The following is a 19,672-nucleotide window of genomic DNA, read 5'->3' as shown; positions in this document are numbered from 1 at the left end:
AAGAAGGAATGAAATTGGGTCATTTGTTGAGACGTGGATGGATCTAGAGACTGTCATACAGAGTGAAGTAAGTCAGAAAAAGAAAAACAAATATATATTAACGCATGTATGTGGAACCTAGAAAAATGGTACAGATGAACTGGTTTGCAGGACAGAAGTTGAGACAAAGATGTAGAGAACAAATGCATGGACACCAAGGGAGGAAAGCCGCAGGGGGGTGGGGATGGTGGTGTGGTGAATTGGGTAATTGGGATTGACATGTATACCCTGATGTGTATAAAATTGATGACTAATAAGAACCTGCGCTATAAAAAATTAAATAAAATTCAAAAAAAATAAAAGATTTAAAAATAATAAAATGAGTCTCTTGTAGACAACATATAAGTGGATGTGTGTTTTTCTCCATTCTACCAATCTATGTCTCTTGGAGAGTTTAATCCATTTACATTTAAAGTAATTACTGATAAGGAGGGACTTCTGTCATCTTGATTTTTGTTTTCTATATGCCTTATAGCTTTTTTATCCCTCTTTTCCTACATTACTGTCTTCTTTTGAATTTAGTTGATTTTTTGTATTGAAATTTTAAAATTCCTTTCTCATTTCCATTTGTTTGTATTTTATGGCTATTCTCTTTGTGGTTACCATGGGGATTACATTTAACATCCTAAAGTTATAACACTCTAATTTGAATTTATGCCACTCTAATTTCAATAACATACAAAAACTCTGTTCCTTTATAGCTTTATCTCCACACCTTTTGTCACAAACTTACATCTTTGTACATTGTGTACCCCAAAACACAGACTGGTAGTTCCTTCAAAAGGATTAGTCTCTTTTGTAGAAAACAAGATTTGGAGTCACAAACTACAGTAATACTAACTTTTGCACTAATAACTTTTTTTCCCCTTATATGTTTTAGTCTCTTAAATCATTTAGAAAACAAAAAGTGGAAGTTACAATCCATTGTTATGATAATGCTAGGTTTTACAATTGCCCATGTATTTATCTTTATGAATATTTTTATTTCTCCATATGGCTTCAGGTTACCATCTAGTGTTCTTTCATTTCACCTTACAGAATTCCCTTGAGTATTTCTAGTGGGGCATGTCTAATGGTCACAGCCTCCCTCAACTTTTATCTGAGAATGTCTTAATTCCTCCCTCACTTTTGAAGAACTGTTTTGCCAGATAGAGGATTCTTCATAGACAGTTATTTTTTTTCTTTTGAATATCAGCCCACTGTCTCCTGACCCTCAAAGTTTCTGATGAGAAATCTGCATGTAATCTTATTGAGGATCCCTTATATGTGATGATTTGCTTATCTCTTGCTGTTTCAATATTCTCTCTTTGTCATTGTCTTTTTCTTTTTTTTTGTCTGTGCCATGTGGCATGTGGGATCTTAGTTCCTGGACCAGGGGACCAGGGATCGAACCTGTGCCCCCTGTGTTGGGAGCTCGGAGTCTTAACCACTAGACCACCAGGTAAGTTCTTGTCATTGTCTTTTTTTTTTTTTTTGTGGTACATGGGCTTCTCACTCTTGTGGCCTCTCCCGTTGCGGAGCACAGGCTCCGGACGTGCAGGCTCAGCGGCCATGGCTCACGGGCCCAGCCACTCCACAGCATGTGGGATCTTCCCGGACTGGGGCATGAACCTGCGTCCTCTGCATCGGCAGGCGGACTCTCAACCACTGTGCCACCAGGGAAGCCCTGTCATTGTCTTTTGAAAGTTTGATTATAATGTGTCTCATTGTGGGTCTTTTTGGGTTCAACTTACTTGGATTTTGTTGAGATTCTTGGATGTTTATATCATGTATTTCATCAAATTTGGGACATTTTCAGTCATTATTTCTTCAAATATTCTCTCTCTCTTTCTCTCTCCCTTCCTTCTGGGACTTCCATGATGTGCATACTGGTGTGCTTGATGGTGTCCAACAGGTCCCTTATGTTCTGTTCACTTTCTTCAGTCTTTTTTCTTTCTGTTCCTCTAATTTCTGATGTGTAATTTATTTTCATTTGAGTGTTTTCATTTCACAGTTCTTTGGTTTTAGTATTTTCTAGTTAACCTGTTGCTGCTATTATCACATATGTATAATTTTTATACACTTGTGTATATAATATGCACAAATATACATATAAACATATCAGTTTACTCATGTTTTGTCTTCACAAAAGTTTTTTGGACATTTGATAACACCAGTCAATTAGTGATGAGGTTGTAAATAGTGAGACTTACACATTTCTAGTGAAAGTATAAATTTTGATGTACTTTGAAGAGAAATACCTAATGCAGTTAGAAATGTGCATATCCTACAACCAGGAAGGCCACTTCTAGGTGGTATATTCTAAAGAAACTCTAATACATGTGTATAAAGAGACATGTACAAAGGATGTTATTGTAACATTATCATAATAGTGAAAAAGCAATATCTAACTTTCTGAGTAGAAGAGTGGACAAACTGTAGTTTGTTGTTACAATGGAATACTGTATTATCATAAAAATATGAACTAGATCCACATATGGCTACATGGATAAATATTTAAAACAATATTAAGTGAAAAAAATAAGTTGCTGAAACTTGCAGAAGTGTTGATATTGTCTATGTGAATTTTCAAAACAAAATTATGTTACATATTGTTCATGGATCTACACATATAGTTAAAAGCACAAAAAACATGTATGAGAATGAAACACACCAGAGAATGATATAGAACAATTTCAACATAGTATTGGTGAGGGAGGGAAGGGTTAAGACATGGACTTGTGATTTCATTTCTTCTCTAAAAGGAGAGAAACTGAAGGAAATTTGGCAAAATGCAATAAGCTATGTAATTTCAGTAGTAATTTAAATTGTGAGTGTTATGTTTTTTCTGTGTACAGTTGACCCTTGAACAATTTGGGAGTTAGGGGTGCCAACCCTGTGCAGTTGAAAATCCACATATAACTTTACAGTCAACCCTTCCTTTCCATAGTTCCCATCTGTGGATTCAGCCAACCGCTGATGGTGTAGTGCTGTAGTACATATTTATTGAAAAGAATCCATGTATAAGTAGACTCAGACAGTTTAAAACTATCTTGTTCAAGGGTCGACCGTATTTAAAATGTTTCAAATTAAAAAAAAATTAATAAATCCTGTTTTTATGTTTAGCTTGAATCTCAACTAGAGAAAAAAGAACAACAATTTAAAGAACAAGAAAAGACTATATCCATGTTGCAGCAAGATATAATATGTAAACAACATCACCTTGAATCACTAGACAGACTCTTGACGGAAAGCAAAGGGGTAAAATCATCTTATAAAAGTGCTGTTTAAAAACTGACATATATTTTAAGTTTATGTTTCTTTAACAAACCTTTAATTCTAATCAAATCAATTGTTTAACAGCCTGTTACTAATGCTAAAATATTTATACACATATGTATATTTTTGCTACCAATATGTATGTTTTCAGGAAATGGAAAAGGAAAATATGAAGAAAGATGAAGCTTTGAAAACATTACAGAACCAAGTATCTGAAGAAACAATCAAGGCTAGTATGCTAATACTTTAAAAAATTTTCTTTTTCTTTATTTTTTTTCTTAATGGAGACATTCCTGTGGCTTTTTAGTTTTCTCTATAAATTGTAAAAAAGACCATTTACATAAAAATAAAGTGGTAAAAATTTTACCTAAGTCAATGAACTTAGTTTCTTTAAGTATATTTTTCATTGTGAATTATGATCTTAATTATTTGATAGTTGATAATCTAGTTTGTAGATTATCTAACCTTTCTTTTTATAATACCTTAAGAAAGATTTGTTTTTTAACAAAAAATGTATTTTTTAAACTGTGGCTACTTACTAACATTACCAGTAAAAAATTAACAAAGGAAGTGAAGAGAGATGAAACTACAAACAAAATAGTTTTGCTTCTTTTTACCAGTTCTGCTATATGATTAAATAGGGAATAAATCCAGAATTTCTGGTTAAAATACAGTTTTGTGGCTAGGATAACCTTATGGTTAAAAGCATGGGCTTTGAAGCTAAACTGACTTGGGTTTTAGTTCTGGCTTCAGTGTGCTTATTAACTGACTGTAACCTTGGCTAGGTTATTTAAACTCTGAACGTTAATTTCTTCATCAGTAAAATAGGGATCACAATGCCCTAGAAGAGGGTGGGTTTGAGGATTAAATGAAATGAGGTACATAAAATACTTAGCACATACTAAGTTACTCAGAGTTTGCTAAGTAATTACTGTATATTCAGTGTTTTCTCCTTTGCATTTTTAGTGCTAAAAATAGTTTCAAATATGCTGTGACCTTCATTCTGTCATATATGGATTAAATATAAAGGATATTTTAAAAATCCAGTGTTATTTACTTTTTGCCTAGTACTCTGTTTTTCATCCATTTTGTGACCATGTATACCCTCATAAACCCAATTATATGTTTATCCATAACTTTCCTATAGTATTCTCCAAAACTTTTAACATTTAATGCCATGTCAGTTCATTTCCTCATGTAAAAATAACCTCTAAGATCATTAATATTTAAAAAATCATTATTGTACAAAGGTTGTAGGCATGATATAATTTCATTAAATAAAATCCATATTGCCACTTAACTCCTGTTTTTCATTAAATTACCTAACACATCTAGCCAGTCATCTGGTAAGTTATTTTCATTTGTTAATAATCAGATATGAGACAGGAAGGAAATCAGCTAAAGAATGCATTATGATGTTAGGTTTTATTCCTTTGGTACCTTTAGTAGATTTGCTTTCATTGAAGCTATACTAAATAATTCTTTTCTTTCTTTCTTTCTTTCTTTCTTTTTTTTTTTTTTTTCTTTTTCTTTGAGATGCACTGCGCATTCTGTGGGATCTTAGTTCCCTGCCAGGGATGGACCTGGGCCCTCAGCAGCGAAAGCACCGAGTCCTAACCGCTGGACTACAAGGGAATTCCCTAAATGATTCTAACATATCAAATAGAAGTTTGAAATCTATTCCTCTTTTCTTGATTATGTCATTACCACCTTCTTTCTTGACTTTTGGCCATATCCCTCTGCATGCCTCAGTTTGTTCTTTGCATAAAAAAATATGAAATTTTCTATCTGCAGGAGAGTTATAAGGATCAGTTTAAAGTTATATCACTTATAAAAGTATGATAATGATAGCTGGAAGACTGATGGGAAGTTTATGAACTGGTAACAAAAAACCAATAAATTAAAGCAATTATGTTAGCTGCTATTAAATAGAAAATTGAGAAGGTACTTATTAGCGATTTCATTTGTTTATTTTATTTGTTTTGCTTTGCTTTTATTTTCCACTCTAGATTTTTGTGTGTTTTACTTCCCCAAAGAAAGTTAAAGTTCTAAGTAGAAAAAAATAAACAAAAAAGACTAGCTTAGGTGCTTCTGTTGAAAGTAGGTAGCGTAGAGCCCCTATGTGGTTGCCTCCAGAACATGCCCCTGAGGAGTTTCTTTGGTTTAGCAGAGCAGTGTCTTTGTTTTGATTCTATTCATTCACGTACATATATATACATGTATATTTATGAGTCGTTTGTACACAGTGAATGATGTTTATTTGTATGAGATTTAAAGTCTCAAGCTCTTTGTTCAAATGAGAAATCCAACAGAGTAGTAGATGTTTTGGTTTTTATTAGTTTTAATTAATTTATTTTTAATTAAATTTTATTTTGAAAAATTTCACACCTACAAAATGAAAGACTAGTACAGAGGACATCTGGGTACCTTTCATTTAGATTTACTGTCTTAAACTCTACCATACTCACTTCATCTCTCTCTGCACACATATGCACATGCCTTCTTGCACATGCACCCACCCAGTCCCACCCCCACTCACACATTTCCTTTTTGCTAGTCCACCTGCGAGAAGATTGCAGCTGTCATGATACTTTACACCCTTAATACTTGGGTCTCCTATGTATAGAAACTTTCTCCTACCTGATTACACCGTCTCTATACACCATACAATGTCAACATTAATTCAGTAACACCATTCAACACTGTCCATACTGAAAATTTCCCAATTATTTAAAAATGTTCTTAATAATCTTACTACTCAAAGCATGGTCTAGCAGCATCACTATCACCTGGGAACTTGTTTGACTTGCAGAATATCTCAGACCTGCTGAACAGAGCTGGGACTCAAGTGAAGCAAGGGAGGTGCCTCTGGCATACAATTTAAGGAGATATTTATTCTCCGTGTTGTACAAGTGAAGGGTAGGCATTTGCATGATCCTGAGAGTGAGTACCTCCTTAAACTTTGAGCCCTAGAACCTTCTTTGTCTCACCCTAGACCTGGCTCTGGTACTGAATTAGGGTGTCCAGGTGATTTGTATGAACATTAAATTGTGAGAAACACTACTTAAGCTTGCCCCTTTTCTTTCCCCAATTTAGAATGCAATCATAATTCATGTTTTGCTTTTGGCTTTTTAGATTCCCCTAAACTCACTCTCTCCTATTCTTCCCGACACTGAATCTTTGGAAAAGTCTAGGTCAACCATACTAGCACACATACCACAATTGTGGATTACACTGTGGGTTATACTGTGTCCTTCCCACTGCTTCACATCAGGAGGCACATAATGTCACACCACCCCATTATTGGCTTTGCCAGTCTTGACACCTATTATTTAAGGTGGTTACTGCCATATCTCACTATTTTAAGGGCATAATTTTTCCTTTATAATTAATAAGCAATACATAGGGTGATTCTTTGAGGCCATGTTCAAAGTCCTGTCCCTCAACAAACTAATGACCAATGGTTTTAACATCTAGTGATGAATCTTGCCTGATTGAGTTTTTTTTGTTTTTTGTTTTTTGGGGTTTTTTTATTTTTTTGTTTTGTTTTGTTTTTTAACATCTTTATTGAAGCTGATTGAGTTTTTACATTGTTAATTTTTATCACATGTGATGTTCTGACAGTCACAGATTTTTTTTTTTTTCTGTGTGTGGAAGATGATACAAGTACCAATGCTTATTCTCATGCTTAATAGAGAAAACTTGTAAATATTTATACCTCTCATAAAAGACTTTAAAAATTATTATTAGGGCAACAGTTTATTAACAAAGATAATCAAAATTATAAGCTTTTTAACTGTTAATGGTTATATTCACAGGCTGTAGGGAGAGGCTTTGAAAACTGTCTTTCAGTTGTGTCTCTTTTTGGAAATAAGAGTTGCAAAGATAATTTCATGATGTAGAATAGTATCTGCAAGAGGGAACATTTTTCTTTTTCTCCTTATCTTGTTGAAATTTCTTTCACACTTTCATGACTACTTACTAGAATGCTATTAGCGTTGAGGAAAGAAAAAAAAAATACTCCTGAGAAGCTCAGAAATACAATAAGGAAAAGAAAGGAACAAGACAAGAATGAATCTTATTAACAGATGGGATATGGAGCATGTGTGCAAATTCTGAAAAATTTTACTGAATTTGAGTTGCTCTTTGCTCATTCGCTCTTTAATGTTGAGGTAGCGTGAAGCATTTGCAGCTTTATGAACACTTGAACCAAGTTACATTGCTGCCTTTCTGAAAATGTTTTCACTGATTCAGAGCAAAAGCAGCCTTCTCCTTCTTACCTAAGTTTTTTTTTCATTAGCCAACAAAAACATTTCATTTTCTTAGTGACTTCAGCATATTCAGAATATTTGCACTATAGCATTTTTAGCACAATACACCAGTTTGTACTCGCTTTATTATTTTTCTTGATCAAGGGAACTTAAGGAATAGGTTTAAATACTGCTTACCTTTTTAGGTAAATGTTTCAGGGTGTCTAGCCTGCAGGTCCTTGACAATTGGCCCCAGTCTATCTTGCCAGTCCCATCCTTTCAGTACCCATCTCTTACAAATTCATGGTTTTGGTACCCTAAGCTCCTGCCAACTTCTTACTATTCCTTTTCACAGTGCCTTGTCTCTGAATGTACTCCCCTCTTCCTAAAATGCCCTTCTTCACTTGTTCATGTCTATTTATTCTTCAGGACTCCAGGTGCTGGTTTCCTCTTTGGTTTCCTAGTTTGTAGTAATAATTAGTTTTCTAAATAAATCTCTTCTTTAATAGCATTTTATATCCTTAGTTGGACTGTATATTCACTGGTTGAAGCAGTGAGGTAACATTAGGAGATAAAGCTGTAAAATATTGAGCATATAATAAGCGCTCATTAGTATTGGTTGATTTTCCTTTTTTGCTTTTTTTCTGCTTAGGTCAGACAACTAGAGTCAGCATTGGAAATTTGTAAGGAAGAACTTGCTTTGCATTTGAACCAATTGGAAGGAAATAAAGAAAAGTTTGAAAAACAGCTAAAGAAGAAATCTGAAGAAGTAAATTAACATTTCCTTTAAATATAGCATATTTTTCAAGTGATTTCTTTTTGAGATATTGTTTATTTTCAAGATACTTTAAAAGTACATTTTTATATAGCTGATGTAAAAAAATTTTTCCAGTAAAACGTAAACTCCAATTTTATATTCTTTTTTTAAAAAATAAATTTATTTATTTATGGCTGTGTTGGGTCTTCATTGCTGCTTATGGACTTCTCTAGTTGAGGAGAGTGGGGACTACTCTTCATTGCAGTGCGCAGGCTTCTCATTGCAGTGGCTTCTCTTGTTGCAGAGCGTGGGCTCTAGGCATGCAGGCTTCAGCAGTTGTGGCATGCGGGCTCAGTAGTTGTGGTGCACGGGCTCCAGAGCGCAGGCTTAGTAGTTGTGGCACACGGGCTTAGCTGCTCTGCGGCATGTGAGATCTTCCCAGACCAGGGATCGAACCCGTGTCCCCTGCATTCACAGGCGGTTTCCCAACCACTGCGCCACCAGGGAAGTCCCCAATTTTATATTCTTTAAGAAACAAACATTATATGACATATAAAACACAAAATATGACACCTTAAAATTCTGATTCTATTATCTATTTTTAGGGAATCAGGAGATTGTTGATCACAGAGTAATTCTAATATAAAATGATTAACACTTAGAATATTGTTTTAGATTTAGAGGTATAAAATTCTTCAAATTTTTTCCATTTTGTTTTTTCTTCCTGTATTTGTCTGAAGGATTGAGAATTAGGTTTATAAATTCAAATTTCTTTATTGAGAAAAATTTCTCAGATACTAGATAGAAGACTTTTCTTGAATTATCTTATTCATCTCTGTATACTCATTGTCAACCACTTTGCTTTCAACATAATAGGTAGTCGTTAAATATTTGTTCAAAGGAATAATCTTAATGAAGAATTCCTTTATTTCTTTGTTAGAATTTATAATATATATATTTAAACCTTAACTTCATGTTTAGAAATAATCAACAAATAGGACTTCCCTGGTGGCACAGTGGTTAAGAATCCGCCTGCCAATGCAGGGGACATGGGTTCGAGCCCTGGTCCAGGAAGATCCCACATACCGCAGAGCAACTAAGCATGCGCCACAACTACTGAGCCTACGCTCTAGAGCCCGCAAACCACAACTACTGAGCCCGTGTTCCACAACTACTGAAGCCGACACACCTAGAGTCAGTGCTCTGCAACAAGAGAAGCCACTGCAGTGAGAAGCTTGTGCACCGCAACGAAGAGTAGCCCTCGCTCGCCGGAACTAGAGAAAGCCTGCGTGCAGCAACAAAGACCCAACACAGCCAAAAATTAAATAAATAAATAAAATTTTTAAAAAACCACCTTTCTTAAAAAAAAAAAAAAGAAATAGTCAACAAATCTTCATCAAAGATGCATCACATAATTATATAACTTCAGAGGATAAAACAAAAACTTTGTATTTTATATGGTCCTGTCTTCTTCCTCTGCTTCCCTTCATGAAGGTTTTTATAGCATCTTTCACAGGTGGACATATATTTCTGTATTCCAATATATGGAAATTAAACCACCTAAACTATAGATATTTATACTTTTTAGAATAGGAGTGTGATTTTTTTTTCCAGCGGGATCTTCTTTAAACCATTATTTAGGCATTTATTTATTTTTATTTACTTATTTTTTGGCTGCACCCTGCAGGATGTGGGATCTTAATTCCCTGACCAGGGATCAAACCCATGCCGCCTGCAGTGGGAGCTCAGAGTCTTAACCACTGGACTGTCAGGAAAGTCCCTATTTAGGCATTTAAACTCTATAGTCCTCACTGCACTCCAGCATAAATGGACTTGGCAGAGATGGAATCTGGAGACAGGCGGTGTTTGTAATCAGAGAGTTTGTTGAGATTTAGAATTTGTATTCTTAGAAATAGCATCAGAGACTTGGGTGGATAAGAGACATTTACCCAAAATGAACTTAGAACTTTTTTCAGAATAGCAGGAGTATAAACCTAGGCTGGAACTGAATTAGAAATCAGAAGTGGTAATCAGGTTTGTACAACCATACTAGAGAAAAAGTAAGTAAGTAAATTAGAAAGATTTGCAGCCCTTTTATTGCTGATGAATTATTAGCTCAACTGCATGTGCATTGGCTTACTTAAAAGATCATCTTTCACTTCTTGTGTGTTGATAAGAAACGTGGAGAAAAATCCAATTACTCTTTACCTTTTTTTTTTAGGTACCAATCCATACATTTATTTAGTTTTGGCTTATTTGTCTTTAGAGCAAATTATAATATCTTACAGAGAAAACTCTTTCTAATGCTGATTAATAGAATTAATATCTTATAACAGCAGAGTTATGAGATTTTTCATCATATGTAGCTAGGTTTTATAAAATATGATTTGATTCATAGTACATCCATTCTGTTAGTAATAGGTGATGTTATAAAGATATTTTACCAAATCAGTAGGTAGTCCCGAATCACATACTAGCTGAATAATTAAATGGCTCCAGAGCATATAGATAGAAAGCCACCTGAAAAAACTACATGTTGATAATCCACCACACAAAGCTAATAAATACGCCTCTGAGTTTTTGCCTCAGGCAAATATTCTTTTCCATATGTTGAAGTAAATACATTTATGATGAAAATAATAGTGACTTTGGGGTCCTGAATTATTTTGAAAATATTTTAATTTGTATTAAAATGCTTTAAAAAGTGACAGTGTATGTGTTCATGCAGAATTACATTGTCAACATGATAGAAGAAAATAAACACAAAATAGATGTGAATTTAAGCCGAAACATTTTCTGTGTAAAGCATTTATTCAGCAAGATCAGTCATTTTATTGATAAATGCCTTTATTCAAATTGATGGACTTAAATTTTGCAAAGTTGGCATTGTGTCAGTAACTTTTCTGGGTTATATTTTATTTTTTAGTAATAATCATGAGAGCGTTTTTGGATATACATTAATATTAGATAAAGCTAATTGTAAAGTAGATATAATGTAAATTCTACTTTCTTCTTGACTTTAATTATAAAATAATGAATTCTTTAGGAAAAGTTTATTCTCTGAATACGATAATAACTTAGTAGAGAATATAATGTCAAAACTATTTGTCTTATATTTACTTTTAAAGTCAAGTGGAAGTTAAAGGGTAGTAGAGTGAAATGCCAGTATAAATTTGATAGATGTAGGTTAATTTTTGTGAATTAATATTTGTGATACAACTAATATGTTAGATACTTCAGTATTTTTAATGGAAATTATTTTGCTAGTGGCTAGATTACTAAAATAAATTTTTTTTTTTTTTTTGCGGTACGCGGGCCTCTCGCTGTTGCTGTTGTGGCCTCTCCTGTTGTGGAGCACAGCCTCCGGACGCGCAGGCTCAGCGGCCATGGTTTACGGGCCTAGCCGCTCCACGGCATGTGGGATCTTCCCGGACTGGGTCACGAACCCGTGTCCCCTGCATTGGCAGGCGGACTCTCAACCACTGCGCCACGAGGGAAGCCCTAAAATAAATTTTTTAATTGTTCTTATGTGGTATGACTTTCTTAGTGTTTTGGTTAGGCCTTATCTTTTTTCTAATATTTTGTCTTGTTTTAATACTTTGTCCATTTTTTTTTATTTGATTAGGAAAGTAAGTATAAGACAGCATGTTCCAGTAAAGCAAAGAATAGTATATAAACTTATAGGCAAGTCAGTTCTATATAAAATAAACTACAGCAGAGGTGTGATCTGTAGTTTTCTCAGGAGCTGACAGGAAAAAGAAAACAGGTGTCACTGATACCTATTTACACTAAATAAATTATTTTCATACAGGCAACATTAAATAAAATAGATTAGCATTAAAAAGAATTATAATAATATTAGAAATTGGATAGTTGCCTGTTAAGTTTACAGTGTCATCATATAATGAAGAAGTTTGAAATTTAAGAGCTTCTTATCATAAGCAAAGGTTATTTGGCCCCTAAGCCTTTCATGATGCTGCTGAATATTCCACTGTTGGATAATTAGAAAAAACCAAGTCAGGATTCTTCACTGTTTCTTAGGAGTTTAAAATTACTTTCTTCTGGATTGATATTTATTAGAAAGATTGTTTGCTTTAAAGGGATGGGTTTATTTTCCTTCATTTAAAAAAGTTATTACATAAGCAACAATAAGAAATCTTTTGAAGAAGATTTACCTACAGTCCACTCTCTAATACTAATACTCTCTACTACTTTTCACTTTTCTGTTTGCCTGAGTGTTTTTCATATTAATGAAATGTGGAATTTTTATTTCACTTTATTTTGTAAAATTTATTTGCCACTGTCCTTTAAATTATGATTTTTTTTTTTTTTTTTTGGCCATGCCATGTGGCTTGCGGGATCTCAGTTCCCCAACCAGGGATTGAACCTGGACCACTAGACCACCAGTGAACTCCCTAAACTGTGATTTTAAATGGTTGCATCTTTTAAAATCAGATTTATATATCATCATTTAGTAAACCTTCCCCTTACTTTAGGAACAGGTAACGAATATTATGAAATATATATTAAATTATGCTGTATTATTTATAGAATTTTAAAATGATTTCTTTTGGCACTTTTTAGGATTTGGATTTCTTGGACAAAGGGCATTTTTTTTCCTTCTTAATAGGTTCTGCCAGATAACTCTAAAGGTTTCATTTAAAGCAATTTGGGGGATCAGCATATTCAAGTCCTAAATATTTGGAGTGAATAAGTGTAATTTCTTAGTTGGTATTGTTTTCCTTTATGTTTTTTGGAGCGTGAATATTCAAGAGTGCTTGCTGGGATATTATTTTACAAACAATGGCAATGATAGCAACAATAATGTACTAAATAGCACCTAACATTTATACAGTGTTTTCATGGCTATGGTTTATTATCAATAAGAGAAAAAGATATATCAAATGGAGTGTGAATGGGGCTTCCCTGGTGGCGCAGTGGTTGAGAATCTGCCTGCCAATGCAGGGGACACGGGTTCGAGCCCTGGTCTGGGAAGATCCCACATGCCGCGGAGCAACTAGGCCCGTGAGCCACAACTACTGAGCCTGCGCATCTGGAGCCCATGCTCCGCAACAAGAGAGGCCGCGACAGTGAGAGGCCCGCGCATCGCGATGAAGAGTGGCCCCTGCTTGCCACAACTAGAGAAAGCCCTCGCACAGAAACGAAGACCCAACACAGCCAAAAATAATAAATAAATTAATTAATTTAAAAAAAAAATGGAGTGTGAAGAAATCCATGGCTTCCTATGTTTTCTCCCTCGTTCTGGGAGAAGTCACACAGAATAAGCTCCTTTCTGTAGCAGTGAAATGCGGCAACATTTATTTAGTACTTCTGCCCAGGGAAGCCTGCTTATGACTCAAAAGTTCAAGGTTTTTTATTGGGGGCTGGTCACATAAGAATAGCCATAAGTATCAGAATTCCAAACTCCTAGAAGGAAAGCATGATTTGGTGCCCTAGCCAGGGAAAACAGTCTCATCACTTAAGGAATGTTTCAAAAGCCACATTCCCAGACATCAGCCAAGAACCAACCCTATTAACAGGCCCTTCTAACATACCTCCCCATCAGAAAAATGAGCCCTGCCCTTCCACATAATAAATTATAGCTGTGAATACAATTGTCCCATATGACAAGTGAGGGTAATTATCTAATAAGGTAGACAACATTGATATTTTATTGCTTTTTATTTGAAATATGTCATTATAATGAGAAATGTATATATTTGTTAGGTATATTGTTTACAGAAAGAGCTGAAGATTAAAAATCACAGTCTTCAAGAGACTACTGAGCAAAATGTTATTCTGCAGCATACTCTTCAACAACAGCAGCAAATGTTACAACAAGAGACAATTAGAAATGGAGAGCTAGAAGACATTCAAACTAAACTTGAAAAACAGGTATATATTATTGGTCAAAATGGTTTTATGAAATAGAAATTTTTTAAAATTGATAATAGATTTTTTTGCTAGTTATATAAATTGCTATTTAACCTCAAAGATACCATAAGAAATATTCTAAATTAACATTGTAAAATGTATAAAGTTTTATTCCAATGTAATGTGATCATGTAATACCGTGGGCACATTTTTGTCATTCCATCCAATTTAGTTATAATTTAGTCTTCTTTATTCAGTTTTTCCTTTTTGGCCCTGAATATAATACCTATCTGAATCATTATAGCTTTCAATTTCTTCATTTTGGATCAGGAGATGTTTGATAATCCCTAAAGAAATGCCAAGCAATGCACTAAAAGAAAAATCCCAAAGGAAACTACTCATTTAAAAAAATAAGTTATTACTCCAAAGAAAGAATCCTAGGAAATTTTATTCTAAAATCGAATCTTTTCTCTTTCATTCATTACCAAATTCATCTGAATTATTCTGACAGATATTTCACATTTTTTGTTTTGTTTTCCTCTCATCACACTTTACAGAAAAGTATAAATTAGAAAATGATAGTTCCCAGTAACCTCACTACACCTCACCTTTTTGTCATTTGTATGACTTTTTAATCTGTGTATTGTAACTTCATCCTCAGCCTTTCCAGTGGAACTAAAGAATCTCTTCTCTGCACATTCAAATATATCAGGCAGGTATTCTGTATTTTCTTTTTTAGAGCCATCTGTCCTGTGGCTCTCCATCCCCTTTGTCCAAGTCTAGACCTACTGTTGGCTATGCCTGTTGTACAGCTTCATCCTGAGGCATTTCTTCATCTCATCTGTATTTGATTCCCACTTTCTAAATCCGTCATAGACCTACTGTTGGCTATGCCTGTTGTACAGCTTCATCCTGAGGCATTTCTTCATCTCATCTGTATTTGATTCCCACTTTCTAAATCCCTTGTCATTGACTCTAGTTTTTGTAAGACTGATTATAATTCTTGTTCTTTCTGAAATTGTTTTCATTTCTATAATGGTCTTACTGTTTTCTTCTCAGTTGTTTTTTCCTTAAGTCTATCAATTCCTTTGTATTTTTCATTCGGTTATTTTATTTCTTCATGATCTTTGTTTTAAGAGATTTTTATGTCTTCTCTAATTTCTTTGAGGGTCTAAAGAAGTTTATATCTAAAAATTCCTTCAGTATTTGGAATAAATTTTCTAGCATATATTCTTTCTACTTTTTATTCATGTTCCATTATGCACAGGTTCCGTGTTGGATTTATTCAGATTATTATCTTTAGATTCTTTCTGCTTATGAGTGTGCCATTTAATCAAACACAGAATAGGTAGATTTTTCCATGGTTCCCTTCCCTTTTTACCTGGGTACTATTTTAATTTTATATTTGGAATTTAAGTTGGGGGTGTGGATATTAATGACTTATAATCTGCACTTAGTTCTTCAATGAGAGGTTTTAGAAGAGCAGGGAGGATATTAAAGTCATTAGCCAGATATTAACTTTGAGATCACAGTCATGTAAATGTTCATTGAAAATATGAAGTGGGACTTCCCTGGTGGCACAGTGGTTAAGAATCCACCTGCCAATGCAGAGGACATGGCTTCGATCCCTGGTATGGGAAGATCCCACCTTCCACAGAGCAACTAAGTCCGTGCGCCACAACTACCAATCCTGTACTCTAGAGCCCGCGAGCCACAACTGCTGATGCCTATGTGCCCTAGAGCCTGCGCGCCGCAACTACGGAGCCCACGTGCCGCAACTACTGAAGCTTGCGTGCTCTAGGACCCACTGCTGCAACTACTGAAGCCCGCACGCCTAGAGCCCATGCTCCGCAACAAGAGAAGCCACTGCAATGAAAAGCCCGTGCACCGCAACGAAGAGTAGCCCCTGCTCGCTGCCATTAGAGAAAGCCTGCGTGCAGAAACCAAGACCCAACGCAGCCAAAAAAAAAAAATTGAAAAAAAAAAAAAAAGTGGCTGAGGTTAACTAGGGAGAGAACATACAATGAGGGGTGAGATGACTGACTTTGACAGAGCTCTGAAGGATACAGTACCTGGAAGCCAAAGTAAGTATTTCATGACTTAAGGGATGATAATTGGTGTCATGGGCTGCTGCAATCAGTGTCAAGTAAATTGAGGGTTGAGAAATGTCCATTGGAATTAGCTGCATGGAAGCCATTGGTGACACAGTGTAGTTTCTGTACAGTGTCTAGATTGCTATGGGTTGATGAATGAATGAGAAAGTGAGAAAAATGATACAACAAGCATAGAAAAAATCTGAGAAGTTGGGCTATAAAGAGGAGGAAAGAAATGGTGGTAGTTGGAAGGAGATAGAGGTGTGGAGGAAAGTTTTTTATGATAGGAAGTTCTTGAACATGTTTAAATGCTAATATAAAGAAACCAGAAGAAAGAGAGATTGAAGATACAGCAGAGAGTAGAGGTAGTAGTATGAGGTTCCTTAAAAAGTGGATAGGAGTTGAATCGAGAACGCCTATGAAGCAGTTTGACTTATATAGGAGGAAGAATACCTCCTGCAATGTAGTAAAACAGAAGGAGGAATGAATAGGAGCAAATGCAAGTTGTAAAGTTTGAGGACAGATGGGAATTCTAGGAATTGATATGAGCCAATTTGTGAAGAAGGAAAGAAACATAGTTTGACAAGAGAAGAAAGAACATTTCAGATGAGGATGATGAAAAGAGGAACATTTACCATTATTCTGTACAATTCTTTTAAGTCCTATTTTAGTGTTATGATGTGGTCACTTCTATAAATATGGATGTGAATGAAATATCTTTCTTATTAAAAATTGTTTTGCTTTCATATTTTTAAAACATTGTTTCTCAGTCTATACTTTGATTTTCGTAATAACATCTTGAAACTGATAGGCTAGGCTACAAATTTATATAAATATTTTTCTTCTGAAAAATGTTAAACTGTGTTTGAATTTAAAATACTTAACTGAAAATTGCTTTACAAGGTATCAAAACTTGAACAAGAGCTTCAGAAACAAAGGGAAAGTTCAGCTGAAAAGTTGAGAAAAATGGAGGAAAAATGTGAAGCAGCCACATATGAAGCAGATTTAAAAAGGCAAAAAGTTATTGAGCTTACTGGTATTGCCAGGTAAAATGAATATGTTAGTTTATATTTGTCTTCCTGCTTTAACATCAGTCATATTTGAGTTTCACTATCAGATAATGTTCAGTGAAGTGTTTGCTTGAGGAATTAATTTCTCTACGGTGTGTGTTCCTATAGCATTGTTTGCACTTCCCTCATATCCCTCATGCCTTTTAGTATTATAGGTTAATATCCTTTGCTCTCCTACTATATTGTAGTTCCTTAAGGCCAAGATAATATATGGTTTAATTTAAGGGTCCTCCCACAACAATCAGCATAGTTCCTTATACCTCATAACAGCTGTTTTATTAAATTGAATTGTGAAAGTGGCAGGCAAAGATGTACTCATATAGAGGAACTTTTCATGGATTCTAATTGTTTATGGGAGGGAGTAAATTAATAGAAGAAAACAGTGGTCTCAACATTGACTGAAAATTAAAATCACCCAAGGAACTTTAAAAAGTACTGATGCCTAGGTCCTACCTCTAAAGATCCTGATTTAATGTGGCTGGGCTGCACTAAGAAATCAATAGTTAATTGGTCAAGAAAGGGAACTATGAGCTGAAAGTTATACCTAGCTTCCCCAGACCTCTTATACTTTGTCGACAAGAGTTGACATAATAATAAACTCTTAATTAGCCCACCATTCTACCAACAGGAATAAGAGTTAACTTATGCATTTGAACTTAAACCACAACATCCTCAGACTCCCTCTCCCCCTCTGACAGGAATAAAGGTAGGGCCTTTGTGCTTTGAGTAGCAACTTGCTTCCCCAGATATCCTCAACTCTCTCAGTGGGATCAAGAAGATATCCTGTTTAAGACTAAGACCACAGTTCTTCAGACCTTCTTTCTGCCATTGATAGTTGTCTATCCACTAACACAGCCTCACCACCAGTGTGTACCTTAATTCCACAAAGACTAATCAACATTGTAACTTTATCTTTGCTTGTGCCAGATGCCACAGAAGCATCAGATTTCCAGGTGTTAGATTTACCCTCATCTCTCTTACTAAGTCCCCAAAACCTCCTCATGTATTTTCTTCCCTTTTCCTACCCCATCTGAACTTGTGAAAGATTTTCACTTTATCCTCTGGAATTCACAGTCCATCCTGAGAGACATTCCCTATATTCTCTATCTCTTCTTTTCTCTTGCTGTAACAGAAATGTGACTGTCCCCTGAGGACATTGCTTCTTCCCCTGCAGCTCTCTAAAGTAAAAACTTTTCCCCATAGTTCTTGTACCACAGGGTTGAGATGTGGAATAGTATGGCATACACCATGAACCTCATGTCATCAGATCATATCATCCCTCGTTGTTGCTGACACCTACAGGCCACCTGACTTACATAGCTCTCTCCAACACTACTCCTGTCTTTATTCTTGGGGATTTCAATACACATCTATCTAGCTGATCCTCAGCCACTCACTCACATGATTGATCCTAGATCTTATTGTTTCTGATATCTCCATTATTTCAACATAATCTGAATACTGTGTATCTACCTCTATATTATTACCTCATTCCCTTTAATACCCCCAATTCAACAATTCTTTGATGTAACTAGGACCTCTGATCTATCAGTTCTACCACTGTCTCATTCCCTAATGGCCTTTCTCCTCTCTTTACCTAGCTTAAATTCTAATTAGTCATTAAAATCACTGATTTACATAAACCCACAACTCCTTTACCTCTCTCTTACTTTGTGGTACACAGAACTAAAAATCCAACTCAGACTAATTCATGCTTGCATCTTTACAGAGGCTGGAGAAAAATATAACCACACTGACCAGTCTTACTTTATACCCATAACTTCAAAACCTTAAGCATTTTCTTAATGCTGTCTGTCTGGCAATCACAATGTTACTTACTCTTGTAGAGGACTCTTTTACACCTTTGCCTTTTCCTTCAAAACTCTAACAACCCCTCCCCAATCCTTGCTCTCACTGATGATCTTGCTTTTGTTTCACTAAGAAAATTGAAATTACTGCTTCTTTCTTTTCTTACTCCCACCCTTTGACTTCTAGACAAAAATTCTGCTTAATTATAGCTAATAGGCACATTCAGTGGGTAAGGTAAGTTCTAATTACTAGTAGGAAGCTTATGAACTAGATGAATAAACTTCATAAGAAAGATATATCCTAGTTCCAAGATCGTCTCTTCATGAAGCAGGGTTTTTCTCTGTTCCAACTATTGCTTCTTTCACTTCTGAAACTATAATTTATAAAACTGTTTTTCTCTCCCAAAAGGGTTTAGAGTTAAAATTTATCTGTTATATATCTCCTTGGATCTGTTTTTTTTTTTTTTTTTTTTTTTTTTTTTTTTTTTTTTTTTGCGGTACGCGGGCCTCTCACTGTTGTGGC

At 35.0% G+C, this 19,672-nt stretch overlaps 1 protein-coding gene across 11 annotated transcripts in view; it reads left to right on the top strand.

Moving 5' to 3' along the window:
* CCDC18 (coiled-coil domain containing 18) overlaps positions 1-19,672 on the top strand; it is a 187,763-nt gene that overhangs the window by 58,779 nt on the left and 109,312 nt on the right. For all 11 annotated transcript variants that reach the window (XM_055084457.1, XM_055084456.1, XM_024119641.3 and 8 more), the window contains 5 exons: positions 3,145-3,279; positions 3,449-3,526; positions 8,200-8,316; positions 14,032-14,199; positions 17,175-17,317. In XM_055084457.1, the coding sequence (XP_054940432.1) occupies positions 3,145-3,279; positions 3,449-3,526; positions 8,200-8,316; positions 14,032-14,199; positions 17,175-17,317 (641 nt within the window). The remainder of the gene's footprint in view (positions 1-3,144; positions 3,280-3,448; positions 3,527-8,199; positions 8,317-14,031; positions 14,200-17,174; positions 17,318-19,672) is intronic.

This window comes from Physeter macrocephalus, chromosome 4, assembly GCF_002837175.3.
Source record: "Physeter macrocephalus isolate SW-GA chromosome 4, ASM283717v5, whole genome shotgun sequence".
Classification (NCBI taxonomy): Eukaryota; Metazoa; Chordata; class Mammalia; order Artiodactyla; family Physeteridae; genus Physeter; species Physeter macrocephalus.
The sequence above is the reverse complement of the archived record's forward strand: the minus strand, read 5'-3'. Positions and strand labels throughout refer to the sequence as shown.